This window comes from Bos grunniens, chromosome 22 (genome assembly GCF_055505025.1).
Source record: "Bos grunniens cultivar Pamir isolate PY7600 chromosome 22, Bosgru_T2T1.0, whole genome shotgun sequence".
NCBI lineage: Eukaryota > Metazoa > Chordata > Mammalia > Artiodactyla > Bovidae > Bos > Bos grunniens.
In genome coordinates this window covers 48,607,541-48,632,782 of record NC_141186.1, presented here as the reverse complement: position 1 = coordinate 48,632,782, position 25,242 = coordinate 48,607,541, and the positions used below count along the sequence as shown (strand labels likewise).

Here is a 25,242-nt window from a genome sequence, read left to right as displayed (position 1 = left end):
ATTCCATCATGCACTCAGAACACTATAAAAACTACAAATTGTGTTAATTTTAAAATTACAAATTGTTTACTTCTGGGTTTTTCATTTAGTACTTTTGGATCTTGACTGATCTTGGGTAACTTAAACTGCAGAAAGTGAAACCTCAGACAAAGAAGGGAATACTGTAAAGTTACGTTGGACTCTACTCCAGTACTCTTGCCTGGAAAATCCCATGGATGGAGGAGCCTGGTGGGCTGCAATCCATGGGGTCTCGAAGAGTCAGACACGACTGAGCGACTTCACTTTCACTTTTATGCATTGCAGAAGGAAATGGCAACCCACTCCACTGTTCTTGCCTGGAGAATCCCAGGGACGGGGGAGCCTGGTGAGCTGCCGTCTATGGGGTCACACAGAGTCGGACACGACTGAAGTGACTTAGCAGCAGCAGCTACCTCCTAGGCCTCAACAGCAAAAGCTAATCAGGTCAATAATGGGAGAATGAAAAGAGTTTATTTCTTACAGATACAAATCTGCTTAGTTCCTAAACTAATCATGTCATCTATACAAGGAACAAAGCTGCTAATAATCTAAGAAAGAAAGAAAGTGAAGTTGCTCAGTCATGTCTGACTCTCTGCGACTCCACGAAGTATAGCCTGCCAGGCTCTTCGTCCATGGAATTTTCCAGGCAAGGGATAATAGAGTGGGTTGCCATTTCCTTCTCCAGGGGATCTTTCCAACCCAGAGATTGAACCCAGGTCTCCTGTACTGCAGGCAGACTCTTTACCATATGAGCCACGAGGGAAGCCCAATAATAATCTAAGAGACAAATGTATTGTGGAAGACTCATTCATAGAACTAAGCCCACGAAGTAATGGGGGTAGGGTATGGGGTAGGGAGAAGAGGAGTGACTTTAGATTTAAGGACTATTTAAGTAAACTGAGAACAAGAATAGAACTCTAAGCTCCATGAGGCAAGGGTTTGTCTGTTTTGTCCACTGGTATATTCCATGTATCCAGAACATGCTCGTAACTGGTAGCCATTTAATAAATATTTTTAGGATAAATGAAAACTAAGAAATGAATGCAGATTCTGACTGCAAGATGCACTCCCCTCCCGGCTTTATTTCTTCACTGTTGAAGAATAAGGACCATATCTTAAAACATGTCTCTCAGAGGCCTCTCCAACCTGACCCTAACTCTACCTATCCTGTGAACACATCGTACTCATTTCCTAATCTTATGCCTTTACTCACACCACTTACCTGATGTGAATCCCACCCATTTCCCCATTCTTCCCTGACATCTCATGCTCTTTAGAACCCTAAAGAAGTTTATTACTCCACCATCTTACTAAATACCAAGTCCTTAAATGTTATCTCATGCTGGGAACGATTGCTCCCTAAGCACAGGTGCTGTTCCAACTGTCAGACTTTAAGCTCTCAGAGCACAGAGCTCAAGTCTTACCATCCCTGGCTATACTGCTTGACTGGCCTCCTGGTGACTGGCTCAGCAGCAGCTCCCTGCAGTGAGGAACAAGATGAGTCGCCGCATTTACTAGTTGTGTGACTATGGCAAGTTACTTCTCTCTGTCGTGCACGTCTTCATATACAAATTGGAAGATTATCCCTTACCTATGATGGCTACAGTAAGGGTTAGAGATCGTCTACATGGTACTTTACAAAGGGCGAGCCCTCAATAGGAACAGCAAATATTACTTTTCACTTTTCTTTCAAGATCCAGAGCAAACCCAGGCTTCATAGAGTCCCTGGCTGGAATTACCCCATGCCCACTGACTAAAGGTCTAGCAATCAGCATAACAGATAATAAGCTCTAGGAAGGTAGGGTGTGTATTCTTAACTCTTTTATTCTCCCCAAGTGATCCCAAAAGCACAGAGAAGACCCACCATGATTGCAGAACTGAAACTATTTCCACAGCTGAGTATATGCTATTGTTGTGTGGCAAATATACAGCACAGATCAAAATTAGAAGGGGATTTAAGTTTGATGGAAATTTAAATTTGACTGCCTCTTCTTTTTATAACATTTAATGTCTGCAGAATGAACTTAAAAGTGACAAATCTGAAACTAAAAAGAAGCCCTTTGAGGAGTCTGAAATGGCAATCAAATTTAAATCAGTGTAAGCTCAGATCAATATTTTAGAGCTACTTTACTTAAAGCACACTTGCACTGAACTCAAACTTTAAAAGAAAATCCTATTATTATTTCTAATTAAAAGCATTCCATCCTTTTAAAATACATGTTCTATGAAAGGCTGTATTTTAAGTTTATCCTTTCAACATATCCTCAATTTTGTCTCTCATTTCTTCCCCTCATTGACCCAATTCAGTAGTGTGTCTTCTCTCCCCCAGAACATTCTTACTCTCTATACATTCTAATTAAAATTCAAAATAGCACCCCACCAACTGTACGCTGAAATAGCACATCAAAGCAAATTCTTTCCTCTATTTTACACCTTCTGTGTCACACCTTCTCAAAAAGAAATGACTTTGAAAACATACCGATTCATCCTTCTTGCCCTCTCCAATACTTCAAACATATGCTCTTGAAATAAATCAAGCCGTCGGTAGCGGTTATTTTCAACATTCTTCCTAATTATGTCAAAAGTAAGAGGAGGTTTGTTTGGAAAGCTAGGATCCACGGCAGGAATTTCTGCTAAGGAATCACTGTAGCATCTTCCTTCATCATCCTGATGACTCATGACTGACACAAAAAGATTATGGATAAGCTCCTGAATCAGCAAGGTTACATTTGGGACATGCGAGTCCTCATCTCCTTCTAAGTCCCTCCGAGTTTCAAGCAGCACTTTGTGTAGGACAAGGGCATCTTTGTAGATCAAAGACTCGGGCTCATTGTATGTACAGGCATTGTTAAACATCATGACGAAGTCCTCAACCATGGAGTCTATATCTTGGTATTTGTTGGCCATCATGTGACTTCGAATTTTTTCCATGTCCATGGGCTTTTTAATGGTCAAATAGTAGTCAGGCAGCTCGGATCTGGAGGGAAGCCTCAGAAATATGGCACTGAGGCGGCGACCCCTCTTATCAGTATAGTTCTTTACAGCTTCATAGACTTCATTTAGTTTCTGCTGCATTGGAGTCATGTATTTTGATTTTTTAGGAGAAATACCACTCTTCCTACCTAAAGAAAAAGACTTAATGTTAAATGAATAAAATAAAATAAATGAACCTAAATTTGTATAAAGTTGGTAGCATAACCCAAGGAAGGAATTATTTCAAGTGATGTATAAAACACAGTAATTAGCATTTTTCTAGTGAAATATATCCCATCAACAAAGAAAGAACTAGAAAAACAAACTATTTTCAGTACTCATATTTTTGGCGGAAAAGAAAGTACTGTTATGTTGAGATAGTTGTGAATAAGGCAGAATAAAGGAAATGAGCAGTTTTGTGACAGTCTAATTCCATCTCCTACGGTATCCTTGAGAACTGAGATTTTCATCAAGGAAAAAAAAGAGATAAAGACATTAAAACAGAGGACAATGAATAAAAACTTTGTGGCCTGGAATCTCAATTCAGAGTATCGATATGAATTTATGGTGCATTTTCTCTTTAAATATAAAATACAAAATTTCTTAGCTCTGTCCACTGAAAATTCTAGAAACAGTGACCAACCTAGTTGCAGTATACCCCTAAATAATTCTGACTATATTTTTAGAATACTGATTTCAAAAACTAATGTTATTAGCTCTTTTGCAAATGGTTGATTCCTAGTCTACACAAGATCAGTTTGCTGTATCTTGAGACGCTAGACAGTAAAAGTCTATCAACGACTTCTTACTATGGCCAGCTCAAAAGGCCACAGCAGCCAACCTGGGACAACATTAAATATCAACAAGAACCATAATTGCAATGGGTTAAAACTCAGGAATATGTTTAAATCTAGTAGTCCTTAATGATAAAAACAAACAATGGGGTAGATATTGCAGGATTTTAGTAAGCCAATGCATTATCTTGTCTGTATTTCATTACTTTGAAAACTGGTAAATGAAAAGGGAAATCTAGCTTTTATCCTTTCAAAAACCAAAACAATACATACAAACAAAAAAACCATCCACTGGGTAACCAAATACGGATGAGGCAGCTTTTCTACATAGAAGTATTCCAGTCAAGCAGTGATAAAATTAAACTAGTACTACTTTACATCTCTTCAATCAATTTATGTAGCAAGCATCAATAGCTATTACCATAATTTAAAGAAACAACCAGATATTACATGCCACCTGACAGAAGACTATATTACCTCTTACGTCAGTTTCTGTGCCAAAGTGAGGGGAGAATCAAATTTAAAATCTAGGTCTGATCAACTACCAATTTATAGGAAATACAAAGGAACACGTGAATACTGCAGCAAAGGGATACAATTACCAAAACCTAGACTGTGGGAAACTACAGTACAAACCCAATTTCTTCAACAAACTGCAAGACAAAAAGGAAGAGATGGAGAACTCACAGACTAAGAGAACTATCAATCAAATGCAACATGTGGACCTTACTCAACAAGTTGAAACTGCATCTAATCAAGCCATTGAAGTTCATGTCCATTTGAAAGAAATAAGGAAAAAGTTAACTGACATCCTAAGGAGGACTGTACAAGGAAGTGACCAGGTTTCTAGAATCAACAGCAGGAGGATGAAAAAAAGGAGGAGGACTGCTCTGAATTATGAGTTTAAGTAAAACAATCAAATGCAATACACAGAACTTAACTAGATCCTGCCTGGAAGAAACCAATTGTAAAAATATATTTGTGAGACAATCAGTAAAATTTGAAAATTTATCAGGTATTAGAGGAAACCAAGAAATTCCTAATTTTGTAATGTGTGACAATGATGTCATGATTATTTAAGAAACTATCTGCATATTTTAAAGATGCATACTGAACTATGTAGAAATAAAATGACATGACTGGATGTGTCTTATAATTCAGAATAAAGAAAAAAGAAGGGCAAAAGGGAATACAGGAAGTAAGTATGGCACAATCTTGATAAATGCTGAGTAATAGGTATAGAGAGTGATTCATTGTACTTTTCTTTACATCTGTGTATGCTGCTGGCGCTAAGTCGCTTCAGTCATGTCCAACTCTGTGCGACGACATGGACTGCATGGCTTCTCCGTCCATGGGATTCTCCAGGCAAGAACACTGGAGTGGGTTGCCATTTCCTTCTCCAATGCATGAAAGTGGAAAGTGAAAGTGAAGTCGCTCAGTCGTGTCTGACTCTTAGCGACCCCATGGACTGCAGCCTACCAGGCTCCTCCATCCATGGGATTTTCCGGGCAACAGTACTGGAGTGGGGTGCCATTGCCTTGAGCTTTTCATAATGTAACATTGAGAAATGAAAAGAAAATTAACATTGCATGGTAAAATCTCCTCTCCCTGAACTTTAAAAAATATATATACGTGCATTTATATATATTTAGTTCTATATTTACTATTAACTAAACAGTAACTAATACAGTTACTATTAAAGTATCTGTCATTAGTTTCTTAACTTATATAGTTAATTTTAGTTTTAAAAGATATTATGTCCCTATAAATTAGGAGACTTTCATTCCTGCAAGTGAAAAATTAGAAGGTTTTCATTTCTGTATGCTTTTATAATTACATGAAAAAATAAATAAGTAGCTTAACAAAAAGGAATGATCACTTAAGCAATAAATCATACCCCAAACTACTGCAAATTCAGTTTAGTCATTCCATGTAAAGAAATTAAAGTTTGTTCTTTCCATTTTAGCAAATACGGCTCTAAAGAATATTTGACACCACCATCATTTGCTTGGTATTTATTTATATATTTTAAATAAGGCAGACACCTGTTCTTTAGCCCAATGGTACTAATTATTTTTGCTTTCTTTCTTCTCTTTACAGTTTTCTTTTTTTTGGATGTGGACCATCTTTAAAGCCTTTACAGAATTTGTTGCAATACTACTTCTGTTTTATGGGGGTTTTTTTTTGTTTTTGTTTTTTTTGGCTGCTTGGGGGTCCCAGCTCTTCAACCAGGATCAAACCCTAACCCCTGCACTGGAAGGCAAAGTCCTAACCAATAGACTGCCAGTGAAGTCCCTCTCACGGTTTTTAACATAACAACCATTCACAGCCCACACTCAACAGACAGCCGAGTTAACTTACAGTACAGTAACTAGACATCTCTAACCTCTCAAATTCTGTCTAGGAGGGACTCACTTTTAATTCCAGTAACTTAGCAAACAGACCGAAAAACAGGAAGAAAATTAAAACCTGCTCCTATACTTTTTCCAGGCATCACATGTAGAAAAAGTATCCTCACTATTTAACATTTATAAAATGTCCACCGCATTCAAAAAAAGTAAACAAAACCTTTTGACGTAATATTCTTCTATTCCTCATGCGCTTTTATGTTTACTTAAAATACAGAAGAGAGTACTTGAGAGAAACCAAGAAACTCTGTGCTGGAGTGCAAATTCAATTATATTCACCAATTAATGAAATATTTCAGTAAATCAGGAAACAGCAACCCACTCCAGTATTCTTGCGTGGAGAATCTCATGGACAGAGGAGCCTGGCAGGCTACAGTCCATGGGGTCACAACAGTCAGACACAACTTAGCAACTAAACCAACCAACCCATACTTGACAGACTGAACTGAACCACGAAGTGTGAGGCTGCCTTACTCAGCTTGAGTTTGGGAGATGCCATGTCATCATCATCAGGCAGTGGGCCCAGCTCTTTCCTTTTATCCTTGAGTAACTTCTCCAGGATGTGTGCATCGTTGTACACCTATATTCAATTACAAATATAATTAAAATTATTTTCTAAGAAGCTTTCTATTAAAGTATAATATGTATCCATAAAGAAGTTTTAAAACACAGGTTAGGACAGTTGAGAACTAAAGAAATAAAGCCTGAGACCACAACAGAGCAACAAATCACATCTCTGTGGGGTGGGTCTTGGTTCATTGTTTAAAGCTTTCCAGTATTTCTAACGTGCACCCATGCCAGCTGAAGTTTGAGAACTACTGTAGTAGAATCAGTACAAGTTTCTGCAGAAGTTCTGAAACATATTTACATGTGCTGTTTCTTCATAAATCTCTCTTACACTGGACCCTCTAGGTAGCAGACTGAGCTCAATGGAAAGTAAAAATACATGATAGCTGGAGAAAAACATCTCAAATATTATTAAAAGAGATTTAATATCAGTGTGCATTCATAGCCTGGAATCTGATTTGTGAAAAGCAATAATCTCTGCTTAGTCTCTCTCTCTCTCTCTCTCTCTGAAGACTGAGCCAAGGGTGATAATATATAGCCATGGACAAAGTTACTCACCCAATGGCTTGGCCCCCACAGTTGCCTCCTCCCACCCCAGTCCAAAGGCTCTCCTCCCTGAATACCACCAGAGCAGAGGGACTGAGGGAATAAATGACCTCTCTTCTTTGGCAACCTTTCCTAAGGGTGGCTTTTTTCTCCACTGGTGGCAGACAAGTGGCACATTACCCAATGACACTGAGGACAGTATAAACCCCTATCACAGAAGAGAACCACTTCTCTGATTACAAGCACCCTCAGCACCTACTTTATTTTATATTCAAATGCAATAACATAAGAATGGAAATATAAATGATTTGAAAATGTACTTTCATTTCTGGGAAACTTAGAGTAGACAGAGAAAACTCAGAAAGGATCTATGGACCCCCAAACCATGTTCACTGCAGCATGTTTACAATGGCCAAGATACGGAAACAACCTAAGTGTTCGCGAAAGAGTGACTGGATAAAGAAAATGTCACAGACAGGAATATCATTCAGCCATAAAAAGAATGAAATCCTGCCATTTGCGACAAGATGAAAAACAAATCCTAAAGGCATTATGCTAAATGAAATAAGGTGAGACAGAGAAATACAAATACTATATGATCTCACCTCTAAGGAAACTAAAATACCATTCCTCGGCCCCCCAAAAATCTCAAGCTCATAGATACAGAGAATAGACTGGTGGCTGCCAGAGGACAGGCAAGATGAGTAAAGGGGTCAAAAGGCACAAACTCCAGTTATAAAGTAAGTAAGCCACGGGGACGCAATGTTCAGCATGGCAGCCATACTTAGTAACACCATACTGTATATTTGCAAGATGCTAAGACAGTAGATCTTCCGAGAAGGCAATGGCACCCCACTCCAGTACTCTTGCCTGGAAAGTCCCATGGACGGAGGGGCCTGTTGGGCTGCAGTCCATGGGGTTGCTAAGAGTCGGACACGACTGAGGGACTTCACTTTCACTTTTCACTTTCATGCATTGGAAAAGGAAATGGCAACCCACTCCAGTGTTCTTGCCTGGAGAATCCCAGGGACGGGGGAGCCTAGTGGGCTGCCGTCTATGGGGTCGCACAGAGTTGGGACACGACTGAAGCGACTTAGCAGCAGCCAAGACAGTAGATCTTACAAGTTCTCATCACAAGAAAAAAATTGTTAACTGCATATGGTGATGGATGTTAACTAGACTTAATGTGATCATTTTCTAATATATACAAATATTCAATCACTATGTTGTACCCCTGAAACGCATGTCACTTATACTTCAATTTATTAATAAAAAATAAAGTAGATAACGGATACTGAGTAGAAAATATATGAAAGGAAGACTATATCATAGCTTTACTGATGAAGAACTGAAAATCAAGATGCTTCCTAACAAAATCAATTATATAAAGGTGTGTTATTGAAAATATCCTAATATTTAGATTACTCTTGTTGTTTTTCAGGTGCTTATTTGTGTCCAACTCTTTAGTGACCCCATGGACTGCAGCACACCAGGTTTCCCTGTCCTTCACCATCTCCCAGAGTTTGCTCAAACTCATGTCCATTGAGTTGGTGATGCCATCCAACCATCTCATCCTCTGTCGTCCCCTTTTCCTCCTGCCTTCAATCTTTCCCATCGCTAGGGTCTTTTCTAATGAGTCAGTTCTTCCCATCAGGTGGCCAAAGTACTGGAGCTTCAGCTTCAGCATCAGTCCTTCCAATGAATGCCTAGGATTGATTTCTTTTAGGATTGATTGGTTTGATCTCTTCACATCCAAGGGACTCTCAAGAGTCTTCTCCAACACCACAGTTCAAAAGCATCAATTCTTTGGCACTCAGCTTTCTTTATGGTCCAATTCTCACATTTTTACATGACTACTAGAAAAATCACAGCTTTGACTATACAGACCTTTGTCAGCAAAGTAATGTGTCTGCTTTTTAATATGCTGTATAGGTTGGTCATAGCTTTTCTTCCAAGGAGCAAGCATCTTTCAATTTCATGGCTGCAGTCACCACCTGCAGTGATTTTGGAGCCCAAGAAAATAAAGTCTGCCACTGTTTCCATTGTTTCCCCATCTATCTGCCATGAAGTGAGGGGACCAGATGCCAGGATCTTCGTTTTTTGAATGGTGAGTTTTAAGCCAGTTTTTTCACTCTCTTCTTTCACCTTTATCTAGAGGCTCTTCGGTTCCTTTTCACTTTCTGCCGTAAGGGTGGTAATCATCTACACATCTGAGGTTACTAATATTTCTCCTGGCAATCTGGATTCTAGCTTCTGCTTCATCCAGCCCAACATTTCACATGATGTACTCTGAACATAAGTTATTATAAAAGGTGACAATATACAGCCTTGATGCACTCCTTTCCCAATATGGAACCAGTCTGTTGTTCCATGTTTGGTTCTAACTGTTGCTTTTGACCTGAATACAGGTTTCTCAGGAGGCAGCTAAGGCGGTCTGGTATTCCCATCTCTTTAGGAATTTTCCAGTCTATTGTGATCCACACAGTGAAAGGCTTCAGTGTAGTCAATGAAGCAGAAGATGTTTTTCTGGAATTCTCTTGCTTTTTCTATAATCCAATGGATGTAGGCAATTTGATCTCTGGTTCCTCTGCCTTTTCTAAATCCAGCTTGAGTATCTGGAAGTTCTCGGTTCATGTACTATTGAAGCCTGGCTTGGAGAATTTTGAGCATTACTTTGCAAGCGTGTGAGATGAGTGCAATTGTGTGGTAGTCTGAACATTCTTTGGGATTGCCTTTCTTTGGGATTGGAATGAAAACTGACCTTTTCCAGTCCTATGGCCACTGCTGAGTTTCCAAATTTGCTGGCATATGGAGTGTAGCACTTTTAATAGCATTATCTTTTAGGATTTGAAATAGCTCAATTGGAATTCCATCACCTCCATTATCTTTGTTTGTAGTGATGCTTCCTAAGGCCCACTTGACTTCACACTCCAGGATGTCTGGCTCTAGGTGAGTGATCACACCATCGTGGTTATCTGGGTCATGAAGACCTCTTTTGTACAGTTCTTCTGTGTATTCTTGCCATCTCTTCTTAATATCTTCTGCTTCTGTTAGGTCCACATCGTCTTTTATTGTGCCCATCCTTGCACAAAATATTCCCTTGGTATCTCATTTTCTTGAAGAGATCTCTAGTCTTTCCCATTCTATTTATCTAATTATATCATTTTATGGACTATCCCTAGAGCAGTATGGCAACTGAGGATAGCAGTAACAATAATGATGAAAGATTTTCGTGTCCTTGGCTTTCATTTGAGTGTTTGAATACCAGGCGCTATGTAACATTTTCTGTCAACGTGAGCTCATTCTAATCCCACAACAACCTTAATGCAAGTACTATTATTAACCCCATTTTACACATGAGGCTCAGAAAAGATGAGTTACTTACACAGGGATTAGCAAGATAGGACTCAAATCTAAGATGTCAGATTATAGCTGACAGTTTGAATCCATGGAATCCGTGGATTCAGACAGTCAACTGTAATGACATTTCAAACAAGAGACTTGAGACTCTATGGATTTTGGTGCTGCAGGGGTCCGGGAAGCCCTGGAACCAATCCCCTCCCACAAGGCAATGAGGGGTAACTGTACAGGGTATAAAGTTTTAACCTTTACAATGTCCTGCCTCTAATTTTAAACAATTAAGGAAAGACAAAATATTAAGCTAGTCATTGAGAAGAATCATTGCAGTTGGGCGTCTGTCAGGATCCCCACGTGCCCTTACCTGGGAGCCCTCCTCGTTGTAGTGCCTGGCGTTCCGGAACATCAGCTTCATGTCCTCTATCATTCCCTCCTCCCCCGCATATTTGTCATTGCGGATGTTATGCTCAATTATTTTCAAGTCCATTGGCTCCAAGATGATTTTATAATAATCAGGATAGTCCTTTTTGGATGGTTTAACCATAAATAGATCACAAAGTCTTCTGCCTGAGCCTGGCTCACGAGCTTCGAGAACAACATTGAATAAGATTTTCATTCGCTGCTTTCTTATGTTCTTTTTACTGTTGGAAGTGAGAAAGGGGAAAAATGAGAACGGGTGTAGTTTTCTTGATAGAAGAATGAATATGAAATAAAACAAATTAATCTTGTGGATAGGTGCTTCATAATGATTATAATTTATTTATTATATATGGCACAAACACAGTAAACATGCTGGAAGCTATAAGCAAATATTAGGAAATTTTCCAAAATAGTTAAAACACAGTGACTCTGGCAGGAGTACCTAAGAACACCAGACAAACCTGTTTAGAATATTTATGAAATGCAATGCTTGAAAAAAGTATTATCTAACACCAAAGAAAATGAAATTCTATTATCAATTTTTTGAAGAACAGAGCTAAAGTGGAATAAAACTGCTGATTCCCTACTGTTACTAACAGTTCTCCCTTAAATACACACACACACACACACACAAAGAGAAGTGTTCCATCTCCTAAGACAATCACTCCTGAACACCTGTATTTCCTGGTTACCAGAAAAAAAGGGATGCTGTCTGACAGACTAGTATCTCTATAGTGTGTACAAATGTCTCAGGCATTTCTCCTATCATGGTCAGTTCCTTCTCCCTCCCTCATTATTCCACAATCCCAGCCTTGCTTAAAGAATAAATGGTCTGTGGTTCACCTAAGCTCCCGAGTAAATTTTCATCCTTGAGTATGAATCCCTGTCTTGTCCAAATTCCCCCAGTGAGATGTTATGCTAGGAAACAGATGTCCTAGTAATATAGGACAAAGTACAAGGGACTACAGATTAGAACCTGAGTTACAAAAAGGCGTAAGAGAACATATGGGCTAGCCTCCTAATTATTGAGGAAACTGGCTCAGAGAAGTTAAATGACTTGCCCAAGGTGAGATGTCCAATGAATTATTAGAATTATTGGAATGAATGAATGATTAGAAGAGATGATCTTCCAATATGATTTCTGGCCCACTGTTTATATGACCTCAGGACACAGATATCTAAGACTGGCCAGACCTGAACTTGCAAACCATCAGTCTCTGAGGTAGGTAATAAAAATAAATAACCCATGACTTACTTTCTATTCAACACTTATTAAAAGGGCACAGTGTCGCATTTGGAGGTAAATATTTCCTATCCAGTCCCTATCTTACAAATGGAAGGGAGTTCATTACTGAAGCAAACTATGTGGCCAAATGGCTCTCCTATTCCAGTCCTCTGGCCACTCAATCTACTTCTGGGTCATAAAGAAGACAAAGGCCAGATATTTTCTCCATGAGGTTCAATATGCTTTAAAAAAAAAAAAAGAAAAGAAAACTCAAATAAAGGATAACAGATGAGAAAATAAATAAATCCTCTATGTAAAGATTTTAAAAGTCTCAAAAACGCCCGTCTTCCTAACATCACAGAGCACAAGGCAACCTGAAAGTGATCCAGTTAGGAGACACAAAGGCCACTGCCTAGAGCTGGGAGCATCCTTGTCACCTGTGTCTTCACTCGGGACTGCTCATTTCCACTGGTGGCTCTGGAATCATTCCTGTCATATTCCCACTCAGTATTTTGGTGTCCATGTCAAGTAAGTGATTGTTTGATGACAGCGATCTAGGTGAAGTTTCATCTGATGCTAACTATTTCTCCAAACAGGCATCCCCAGATGATGATGAGAGGGGACCAACTCTGTCAGTTCAGGACTTCAGCAAGTGAACAATGGAAGGGGAAGGCAGGACAAAGCTCCAGCATCGCAGAGCTCCGCACAAGTGGGCAGAGACTGGATGTCCTTAGCCTTCAAGAAGCCTCTAAAGAAAAAACCTCAGAACTTGGATTTGATATCACAGAATTTGATAACTGCTCTAATAGTTGACATTTACTGTTTTAGGACTTTTAACACTAATGGTATGCCTTACTAATAAGCATACAACTCCAGTTGTATGATTCACTTTAAGAGAGTGATGTGTAACTGGTTTCCAGCCTCAAAGGCAAGCAAAATTTTTGTTCTTAGGGTCACACAATCTTCTCTGAACTAATCCAGCTTTGTTATTTTGTTTACATTTTTCCAGATCCTTATATTGCCTTTGAAACCAAGAACCACTGGCCTATTACTTTCAATCTAACTGCCAGAAAAAACTCAGAGCTAAACTTCATATTCTTCCTAACTGTATTAGCTTGAGTGGCTGGTATATTTGCTTTATCCTTTTCCAATATGATGCTGAATCTTATTATGTTCACACTTCTGAAAGTAACTTCAAACACTTTTGAAATGACATAAACTCTACATTACAAAAAGACAGCGACCGTATCACCCTATCTGATGCTTCCTGTTTACTGTTTTCAAATGCCACGGCCCCTTGATTTTTAATTCATCTCAGAACCCCTCTATTCGTCCTACTTCTTTCCTCCCTCAGACTATTAGCTGTAAACAGTTCACTCTTCCCTATTTTGGGAAAGGTGCATAATTAAATCCCAGACCTGGTAACTAGCACACTCATTCTTTTTTAATCTGGACCTCTGAACATACTTAGGTTAAAAAAACCTTAAGAGAGTTCCAAACCAGGGTTGTCATTATGCACTTAAGGGTGTCATACTGAAGAGGATGTCCATTCAGATCACAAATGCTATTATATTAAACATACAATTTTAGAAGTTTATGGTCTTGTTAGCACTATGGTCTTGTGCTAACAAAGTCATTATATTACAGCAATTTTCCAATAAATGAACGTTAAGTGTCTTGAGAAGTGGGTACTTTTTCTAACTTGCGAAAAGATCATGAGTTAGTAGAGGCTTCACTCTAAATCCCTGATTTTCCAAGACCACCACCTTACCATCCTTTTGACCCCCAAACTCAGCCTAAAACATTGTAATCAATGTCACTTTTTGCTTCTCTTGGTTTATCACCAAGTCCTAGTGGACCTTCACAGCCCTTCGAGATCTGATCTTCCCTTTTTCACGCCATGGTGTTAGTCCTAACCTTCATAGTTTGTGGCTGACCACTTTCTTAAATCTTATCATCATTTTTACTATGAAGCTATTATTTAGTACATGTTTGTATTTAATATACACACAAGATTCTATTTACAGTTACAGATAACTCTTCTACCACATGCCAGGGACTGTGCTAAGCACTTATCATTTAATCCTCAAACTCTAAGAACCAAGTACAATTATTACCCCAATTTTGGAGATGTAGACACAGAGGCTTGGAGACTTAAGTGAATACCTAAGGCTGTAATCAGAACTGAGACTTGAATCAGCGATAGTCACCAGGCTGCTTTTATCATACAAGTAAATGACAAAAAGCCAGCCCTTACCAAGGGCCTCTAATCATAGTCAACCCAGCTCACAGGCTTCAAGGTCTCCTGGCCTCTACCTCCCTGGCCCTAGATTTCTAATAGTGCCTGCTGTGAAGTTAAGTAAACCCAAAGGTTCCTTCTTTTACAAGGCTTTAATATTTCATCTTCAAGGAGCAAAATCTTTTTATTCATCTTAATGACTTTCCCAGTCTAATAACATCTGACTAAAAACAAAATGAAATCTATCATGTCTTGATGTCAACAGGAAATACCTCCAGAAAATAATCAGAGCTACATTCAGTGAGTATTCAGGCCCAGTTCTGTGGTTTCAGGCATATTAAGCAATCAGGTCCTCACAGAAATCCTATGTAGGTTTTTGTCATCAACTCTTTTTTCAGATGAGGAAACTGTGATGAGGTTCAAATCACAGAGCTAATAAGAATTGGGATTTGAAACCAGGCAGTCAGGGTCCAGAGTATGGGGTTACAACAGTACTCCACACTTCTGTTTCTTCTTCTCCTCAGAACCAAGTGCCACATACTATGAGTCATGTAAAAGAAATACCAATCCATGGTCTTTTTCTTAAATTTACCAATTAAGAAAACTTTTCTTAAGGAAAACAGTAGGAAGAAGATACTAATACAGTAATTGTATAGAGTGGACTACGTATGGTAGCAAATGTAGATAACTTCAAACATCTAACTTTCAAAGAAAAGCATAATAGGGAAATCACATTTCCGAAAGCTACTTGGGCAATCACACACTTCCATACAACTATACAACTGTGAGCATCACACGGTTTTGTTTAAACCTGCCTCATTTCCCGGTCAGTAAATTCCTGGAAGGTAGAGAGGATGACTCAACTTTTCCTTTATGACCTGTAAGAGGACAGTCTGGTGTTCTGCAAGCAACTGACACTCCATGAATGCCAGATGGCAGAGGCAAAAATAAAGGCACCATAAGATGATTACTAGGACTACATATGGCAACCGAAGGGCTGTTTTTAAAATCATAAGTAACATGCAAAAGAATGGATGGCTTTAAAGAAATAAAACACAAACAAGACCAGAGACTAAAGAAATGTATTCATGCTCAAGAAGCACTAACCCAATGCACTGGCACCATCACAGACTGGTATCACTTGGATTATCAACACTGATTCTGATCCCTCCACCATCCCCAGTCTATAAGAGACATTCCTGAAAAGAAATCCGAACCCGCCAGCCCCTGGACACAACGAATGCCACCAAAGTCTCAGCCTCTCTACCTCTGCTGCAGAAGCACAGCCTCAATGACTGGTGCAGGCGCTTGCTGCCCCGGGCAAAGCTGGCGACAAAGTAAGGGTCCTGACTATATCTAGGCTAATTTTCAGTTAATTTTACTAACTATACTCCTAAACTATACTGTTTTCTTTATTCATAAGATAAACTGGCATCCAAATAAAAACCATTATTTCACATGCTTAAGACTGCACTTTTCACCTAATCAGTGCTGACCATGCCACAGAAGTTACACTTTAAAAAAACATGTTTATGCATAAAAAAGGACTGCACACCTGGAGAGCCTCCTGAGACCCAACATCTCACTGTCAAGAGTGCTCCTGGGAAAGCAGAAACAAACATTACATGTAAAGAGAAACAAAACAAGCAACATTGGAGGTCATGTATAAACCAAATATGGTTGAGAAAAAAGAGGATCATTTAATCCAAAGGATAAAAGGTTTTAAGAATACCTGGAACATTTCAACATGGAAGACAGAAGGTGGACTTTAGGGTAGAGGCGTTGGGGAGAAGGTATTCCCAGAATGAAGAGAACATACCCGCAGTAATTTTTTTCATAATCTTTGATACGAAAAAAATAAGGCAAAGACAGAACCGTATTCAATACTTCAAAGTCAAGTAGTATTTGGAAAACTTGGCCCTGCCTTCTCTGGATATGCTTAACTTATCCTACTAGGCTGTCATGTTTACCTGAGTTCTGGAGGCGTCCCTTTCTTATTACCAAAGCCTCTCAACATAGCTACCTTCTAAAAGGCTGTTAGGTATTTCCTTTGTCACAGTCCAAAGTAAAGGACTTGCTTCTCTCAGCCTCCTCGTGTATGCTCATGCCTATATTTCAAACCCAAATGTGTTCTTTTACTGCTTTAGCTATGATTTATATTTGCTCTTCTCTTACTTGTATTTTTCACTTCATTAAACAAAATACTTCCTAGAAAACCTGTGCATGAAAAGCCTTTTTCTCTAAAGTGGGATCTTATTATTTTAAGAACATAATGCTTAGCTTTTTTTTTTATGGGAAGTTTTAATTAGAGTAATAACTTTCATTTCATCTACTTGGGTTGTCCCACAAAGTACAAGCCATAGAGATTTTTTAAAGATCTGGCCTGGGCTAATGCTTCCCTGGAACTGTTTTCTTAACACTCAACTAGTTTAAGATCTCTCTTGTCATTCAGTGTTGGCACTAATTGTACCATCACTTTTGCCTCCATTACCTTCTTTTGCCTGAGAAGTTTTTATCTTTGATTGGTGACTGATCTGGAAAACACAGGTGATGCTGTAGTAGTAATATAATTACACTCAAAGATGTTCTTGATTTGATGTCTCTGATCTGGTCTCACATTTTTCCTCCATTGTCCCTGGTATAACAAGGAATTAAGAACTTGGAAGGATGAAATTCATAGTAATGGAGGAGACTCACACCTCAGGGCACACCAATCAATTTAGTTACCTTGGCATAGCATAGCAAAGTTATTTTCATTGCTAAAAAACACTTCCCAAATGCTATTTACAGGGAAAGACAAGATAGCTTCCCTTTTCTAAACCATTTTTAAAAACTTCTCTGGTGTCAGTGGATCTACAATATATGAACAGAACTGCATTAATAGTTACTAATGACTTCATTCAATTTTCAATCTGTCAGGCCCTGCTATTAGTGATGAACTTATTCTTTGTTTAAGGTTTCCTCCCTGCTATCACAAAGATGGTGAGACAGTTAAGGCTCAGGAAGAATACGGTGTTCCACAAAGATCAAGTTAGAGAAACTCCATGTGGGAGGCGCAGACTAAAGAGATGGTCTTGCATGATTTCTTTATAGGACTCCAGCTTCAGAATCTCACAGTAAGGTCCCCTTCCATAAAACCCATGAGAAAAAGGAAGGGTTAGGGAAGTTCAGAGAAAGATTAGAAAGAAAAGAAAAACAAATATCTAGCTTAACCTGTTATGAACTACAAGAAGTTGTAACTTGGTGCTTTATATGACATCCTTAAAATAGCAAATAAAGATCAGATTAACAAGAGAAAACAAAGGGGTAAGAATAATGACTGATTTTTCTTTTTAAATCGCCACATAGAAATTACCTAGATTTAAAGGGCTTCTTACAATGCCACATTAAAACAAAATAACCTGGACAGCAAAAAGAATAACAGGTTTCACCAGGCCATATAAGTAATTATTTTTAAATATGTTATCTAAAAACAAGATGTTACCAAGGAAACACTAATCATGCAATTAACAAATGAATTTTTAAATGTTATAAAGTATTTAAATTTTATAATTCATACTTGAAAGCTTACAGAAACAATTTTCTGCACTTAAATCTGAAACAAAACAGAAACTGAGACAATGTCTCCAGTTATATGAAGAATATATACCTCTTTCTTTTGGCACTACCAGTATCAGAGGTGGCTGAAGAAATCATGCTGTCTCCATCCTCAATGTCGTCTCTCCTAGCAAGCTCTTTCTTCTTTGCCTAAAACAGAAGAGACCCCAGGAGTCGAGCTCATTCTGCTGACCACTTCTAGAATATATGAATATTAAAGAGCTAGCCACATCAGATTCAAGCAGAAAGATACAACCACACGTAGAATACTCAAAATCAAAAAGAAGTCATTAAAAATTTTCAATAACCCAATTTAACAAAAGTTTGCATGACAGAAAAATAGGTTAAAAAAAAATGGATCCAGAGAGTTGAGGAATCAACTCTAGCTAAACTGAATTTAAGACTCCGAAGGACACCAACTCGTTCAAAGCACTGAGACAAGCTGTCGGGGCATCCTGCTCTGGTGGCCGTATTTCAGTAAAGCCAAGTCAAAGCTAGCCTTTAGCACCCTTGCCTTAAGCAACAGTGTGACTAAGAAGAAGGCTTAAAGTGAGAGGTGAAATAAGATCTACTTTTCAATACATGCATTTTTAAAGACCTTCTGCCAGAGACAGCTAAAGTCCAATGACAGCAGACTTAGGGAATATACACAGAGTTCTGAAAACAAAATATTTAAATCCTCAACATGGATCACAGAGCTGACCATACAAAAATGGAGATTCTACAGGTGATATAAAACTGCTTTTGTTGTTCCTTGCTCTGAGATTCTCTTTCCAGGAAGATTCTACCAAAACTGACAGGTAGACACAATTTGTATTTCATATCTATGCCCTTTTCTCTCAAAACACTGAGATGACCCATGGCCTCAGATGCCCTCCAAGGTGTGCTCTTAGAAATAATTCAGTCAACTCATGGACACTGTACAATGATGAATTAGCCTAAAGATGACCCTTCTCCTAGAACCAACACTACCTCAACAGAGACAGAGTCTAGAACCAAATAAATAAAATCTGAACGCAGAATATCATCTGTGATTAGGGGGAATCATCCTCATAACCCTAAAATTACTCCCCAGGGACAAATCCCTGCTTCTTCCACTCACAAAGCTAACCCAGTCTAAACTATTATTTCTACTCTGCATAGTCCTGAAAGCTCTTAAAAAAATATTCAAAAAAAAAAAAAAATCAGTATGTGTGGCTAAAATGAATGATATGACACTGCTGGAGGAAAATCACATATCTTAACACACTCAATTATACATACAAAAACTTAGCAAAACCAGGAAATTATACCTGCATGACTTGCTGCAGTTTCAGAACTCGCTTGTAGATGGCCGAGTTGGGAACATTATAGCGTTTGGCATTTTCAAACATTAAATTCAGATCACACTCCAAATGATCTAAAGTTTCATATTCTTGGTTTTTTAGCTTTGTTCTGTGAAAGACAAACACAGGGCTAGAACCTTCCATTTTGAATATGCAGAAACACCTTTCCTGAAAGTTCAGTGCAAAAATCTTGACAAATATTACAAGGTAGTTTACCAGTGATACTGACTAGAGGCCTGGAAGTAACAATTTCCAAATAAAGTGAAGGAGCAAAAGCACCACTATATTTAGACAACATGATAATTTAACTGAAAACCCAAAAGAATCAAACACGACAAGCAGCAATAAGAGAACCTAGTAAGGTGGTCAACTACAAAGCAAACATGTTAGCAAAACTCCTAAGGTAAAATCCTGGTATTGGCTACATGAAAACCCTGTTGTTGTTCAGTCGCTAAGTTGTGTCTGACTCTTTGCAACCCCATGGACTTGAGAACCCCAGCAGGCTTCTCTGTCCATGGGATTTCCCAGGCAAGAATACTAGAGCTGATTGCCACTTCCTCCTCCAGGGGAATCTTGCCAGCTCAGGGATAGAACCTGCTGTCTGCTGCATTCATAGGTGGATTTTTTAGCACTGAGCCACCAGGGAAGCAATGGCACCCCACTCCAGTACTCTTGCCTGGAGAATCCCATGGACGGAGGAGCCTGGTGGGCTGCAGTCCATGGGGTTGCTAAGAGCTGGACACGACTCAGTGACTTCACTTTCACTTTCATGCAATGGAGAAGGAAATGACAACCCACTCCCGTATTCTTGCCTGGAGAATCCCAGGGACAGAGGAGCCTGTTGGGCTGCCGTCTGTGGGGTCGCACAAAGTCAGACATGACTGACACGACTTAGCAGCAGCACCAGGGAAGCCCTTACATGCAAACCCTAGGAAGAGATAAAAATCAGGGAGGTTTCAAGCTACTGTAATGAAGAATCATGGTGATCTACACATTTCAGAAAATAAGAGGTCATTCCTCTTGATGAGAGTTAAAGAAAAGAGAAAGTACTGGCAACCACACGAAGGAACATGTAGAATAAGAAACATTAAACTCCAGGGGAGTTGCATAAGGGAAATGAAGAGCAGTCCCTTTTTTGTGGGGGGGCGAGGGGTGGGGGGCGCGGTTCTGTGCTGTGCTGCTTGCGAGATCTTAGTTCCCCAACTATGAATTGAACCTGGCCTCACAGTGAAAGTGCCCAGTCCTAACCACTGGACCACTAGGGAATTCCCTGAAGAGCAGTCTTAAGATGGTAAATGAGAGGCAGATTAATGTTAAGAGTCCTTTTGCTACTCTTCCTCCAACACAAACAATTGTAATTAATCCAATGGCTTAATACTGAGGTTTTCACGTACTTTAAGTCTTAAGAATTCTAACAGCTGTCTCAGGCATTTAGGCTATTACCAACACTAAGGCTATCGCAACTCCCTGTACGCTTGGTACAAAGTGAAGCATCACAGTCTGCCCTAACGCTATATAGATTTAGACAGGACAGACTTTTAAAGCTTGACTGAAGCACTTATCTGCTATCCATCAAAGTCACAAAAACAATATTAGGTAAAGAACCACATTATGTGTACAGCTTCACAGAATTAATGTAGACTCCACACTTTGCTCTTAGAATGACACATCATTCACTACACATGTAAAGTTTTACTTAAAATTTACTAAAATCATATATAGATTCCATGTAGTGCTTACAGAGATAAGAATGTTATAATAGAACATTTGATCCTCTGGGATGAAGCAAAAACAACAACAACAACTAAGCACATACTCAGCTCTCACTACCTGTGGCTAGCAACAAGAGTTTAAATTACAGCCTTGGACTTATTTATGATAACTTCAAGGATAACGTGCTGGATATTCTCAATACCCACAAAGAACAATAGCGAACCTAAACTAGTATTAACAGATGACAATCTACAACAAATCTGCAGATATTTATCAGTCTGATATTAATCAAGGATGGGAGTGGGAAGGAAAGGGTAGAACAGGAAATAAAGCATGGGGATGACAAGCCCCAGCACAACGAAGATGGTCTATGCAGCCATGTTGTCGAGCTCCTCCCCACCCTTCCTTTTTTTTTTGGCTTTTGATGATATTCCTCAACTATATTCCTTCTGCTAACACATCTTCCTCGGATTGTGCTGTGCAATACAGTGGTCACACATGTCTGTTTAAAGCAAAATAAAGTAAAACTTGAAATCTAGTTTCATTATGCCACATTTCAAGTTTTCGACAGTCACATGTCGAGTGGCTACCAGAGACAGTACAGATAAAGTAACATTTCATCATCACAGAAAGTGCTACTGCTCAGCACTGCTCAAGATTTCCCTGCTGCTCTGATGAAGAGCACAGTGAAAGGTGGTCCAGCTCCTATGGGGCACGACTGGCTCAGCATGCATCCTTGGAAAGGAAGTAGATTAGATGTCCTAAGAGCTGACCCTTCAAAAGGGAAACCAAGATACAAAATTTTAAATGCAGGTAAATTGTTGTGATAAAAATATCAATAAAAGGAATAGAAAGAGAAATTTTTGCAGTTATAAGAAAATGAACAGTTAAATTCTGAGCTACATAATTTTTTTTTATAATCCATAATCTGACACACAAATGACTAGCTGGGATACTTCTGTTTATTTGTCTCTTGACACTACTGTAATACAAAGAATGTACTTTGTAGTTAATCAAATTTATTTCTCATGTTTACATTGGTGTGATACTTAAGCATACTCTAGACATATGAAAAACATTTTTATACCCTTATCCATTTTAGAAATGAAGGATATATGCACAGGCTCAATCACAAGAAAATAAATGTATACTGAGTAATATAAATGATGTATTACCTGATCTGTTGTAGTGATATGGGTGTTTTAATTTGCTGATAATAATCAGGATATTTTTTCTTTGAAGGCAAATGGAAAAAAGGTTCAGCTATTAGCTGGCCTTGGTTATTCCGACAGCTCCGAACTGTGTCATAAAGCTGATAAAAAGGATTTGAAACATCCATAAATGAAGTAATGCTCTCTGCTTCAGATTCTCCTTCTTCATATCGCGCAGCTACAAAGATATAAAAGATATTTATAAAGGGAATAAAAAAAAAACATTTTTAAAGCTTTTAACAACCTTCCAGATTATGCTGTCTATGTTTGAGAATACTTATTTTAAAAGAATAGTCTCTAGCCTTCATTAAAGATGCTGTTAGTAATGCTTAGTAGACTTCACTTTCACTTTTCACTTTCATGCATTGGAGAAAGAAATGGCAACCCACTCCAGTGTTCTTGCCTGGAGAATCCCAGGGACAGGGGAGCCTGGTGGGCTGCCATCTATGGGGTCGCACAGAGTGGGATGCGACTGAAGCGACTTAGCAGCAGCAGCAGTAAAAGTGTATGCTTACTTAAGAGAAATGTTACATAGAAACAGAATGTTACATAGTAAAAGTCATACCCTCTTGGTTGTTGTAATTTAGTTGCCCAGTCCTGTAGGACTCTTGTGACTCTTGTGATCCCACAGACCACAGCCTGCCAGGCTCCTCTGTTCACAGGAATTTTCCAGGCAAGAATACTTTAGTGGGGTGCCATTTCCTTCTCCAGGGGATCTTCCAGGCCCAGGAAGATCAGGAGACATTGAACCCCTGTCTCCTCCAAGTCTCCTGTAAGTCTCCTCTATAGAAGGCAGATTCTTTATCCAAGGGAAGCCCTGTCTGTCTGTCTTTAAAAGGTTACAAAATAGTTTCTCTGCCATCTTTGGAGATCCTTGCTTATGTGTGCTTGGACAAGAAAAGGAGCAAACAGTTATTCTCGGATCTCAGAACTAAAGCGACAGCATATAGCTTAGGATAAAGGTAGCTGGGGGCTGGCATTGACAAATTTGATTTAAAGTGAGGCAAAGTCAAAGAGATTTACCTGTAGCAGACCTTAGGAAAGATGTTTTCCTTTATTGAGAAAACTTTTAGGTAGAAGCTAATCATAGAAACACCAAAACAAAACATGCGATCACTTTAACAGAAATACAAAATATACTGTTCATTTCTCTGAACTCTTAAACAGTGTATAAGCACCTGATTTACATTATTTCTTGATGGATCAGTATAACCAAAATCACTATGTCTCCCAGGCAAGTATGAGAATCACTTATTCAGTACTTAGTTACATATTAAGAGCTTGATAAGCACCATTCTCAGGTAATCCTAACATCACCATACAGAACAGGTATGGTCATTTCTTTTCCAAAGGAGAAAACTAGACATGAGAGGTTGATGACCTGCCCAAGGTCAGCTGGCCTGTAAAGTAGTAAAGACGGGTTTTGGATTTAAGAGTCAAGGAGCTAGAAGCAAAGACAGAAATTGGAAACTATGCAGTCTTTCCTGACTCCACTACCTCTAATCTTTTCATAAAGCTCTTGCACATGTTTTATTGAATTTAAATTTAGGAATATATTTTGCTGTTACTGTAAACTATATCTTTTTAAAAAATTACATTTTCTTTTTATGGTTGATTCTGGAAATGAAGTTAACTTTTGTATAATAATTTACATTAGCATTTTATTATTCTTATTCTAGTAATTTATCTGTAGTCTTTTAAATAAAAAACTCAAAAAGTACTCTTATTGATTGCAATCCTTACAAACCCTTCTCTTCTGATCCTTACAGCATCACTGTTATCACTGTTTGCTGGCTAGTACTTTGAACAAGAAGTAAGAACATTTTAAACTTTGTTTCTTATGGTAAGGAGAATACTACAAATGATTCTCCACTGAAAGTGGAGATGCCATTTATCAGGTTAGGAAAGTCCCCTTCTATTCCTAGTATGCTTAGCTTTTATCATGAATGAGACTTGTAGTTTAATCAAATGCATTTGCCGAGCAAACATCATGGTTTTGCTCCTTTAATCTACTAATACAGTAAATAATTCTTTTATCTTTTATGCTGAACTAACCTAGTATTCCTGAAATAAACCCAACTGTGTTATTGTGTATTACAGATACTGGCCACCTCATGCGAAGAGTTGACTCATTGGAAAAAGACTCTGATGCTGGGAGGGATTGGGGGCAGGAGGAAAAGGGGACGACAGAGGATGAGATGGCTGGATGGCATTACCGACTTGATGGACATGGGTTTAAGTGAACTCCAGGAGTTGGTGATGGACAGGGAGGCCTGGCGTGCTGCGATTCATGGGGTTGCAAAGGGTCGGACACGACTGAGCGACTGAACTGAACTGAACCTAGTATTCCTGAAATAAACCCAACTGTGTTATTGTATATTACACATACTGCTAGATACAGTGTGCTTATGCAGACTGCAGATACTACTAGATACAGTGTGGTTATATTTTGTATGGTTTTGGTTTTATATCAGATTCAAAGAATAAATTGCGGAGTTCTTTTCTTACTCACTGCAGGAGTTTATTATATAATTCTGTTCCTTGAATGTATGGCTTGGTGTTTTCAATGCAGGAGTATCTCTAATTAGCAATTTAATATCTTTAATGGTGATATGACTAATCAGTCTTTTTATTCCTGAATCAGTTTTCAGGCATTTATCAGTTTCTAGGAATTTGTCAATTTTATCTAAACATTCAAATGTATTTGCATTATGCTGTCTTTACATGCTCTATATGCTCTCTTTTTCCCCTAATATTTTTTTATTTGTGCCTTCTATTTCTTTATAATCTTGCTATAGATTTACATATTTTATTAAGAGCTGTAACAGGAAAATTTTTGACTTCACTGA

The 25,242-nt window shown here is 38.6% G+C and overlaps 1 protein-coding gene across 50 annotated transcripts in view; it reads right to left on the bottom strand.

The window, feature by feature from the left end:
- PBRM1 (polybromo 1) overlaps window positions 1-25,242 on the bottom strand; it is a 106,794-nt gene that overhangs the window by 43,242 nt on the left and 38,310 nt on the right. For 44 of the 50 annotated variants that reach the window (XM_086367573.1, XM_086367576.1, XM_086367559.1 and 41 more), the window contains 6 exons: window positions 22,358-22,571; window positions 19,437-19,578; window positions 18,197-18,294; window positions 11,028-11,304; window positions 6,668-6,773; window positions 2,498-3,140 (listed from right to left, as the gene is read on the bottom strand). In XM_086367573.1, coding sequence (XP_086223699.1) covers window positions 2,498-3,140; window positions 6,668-6,773; window positions 11,028-11,304; window positions 18,197-18,294; window positions 19,437-19,578; window positions 22,358-22,571 — 1,480 coding nt within the window. Of the gene's footprint in view, window positions 1-2,497; window positions 3,141-6,667; window positions 6,774-11,027; window positions 11,305-16,102; window positions 16,148-18,196; window positions 18,295-19,436; window positions 19,579-22,357; window positions 22,572-25,242 lie in introns of all 50 variants that reach the window. The other 6 variants (XM_086367551.1, XM_086367554.1, XM_086367552.1 and 3 more) reach the window with 1 other exon arrangement.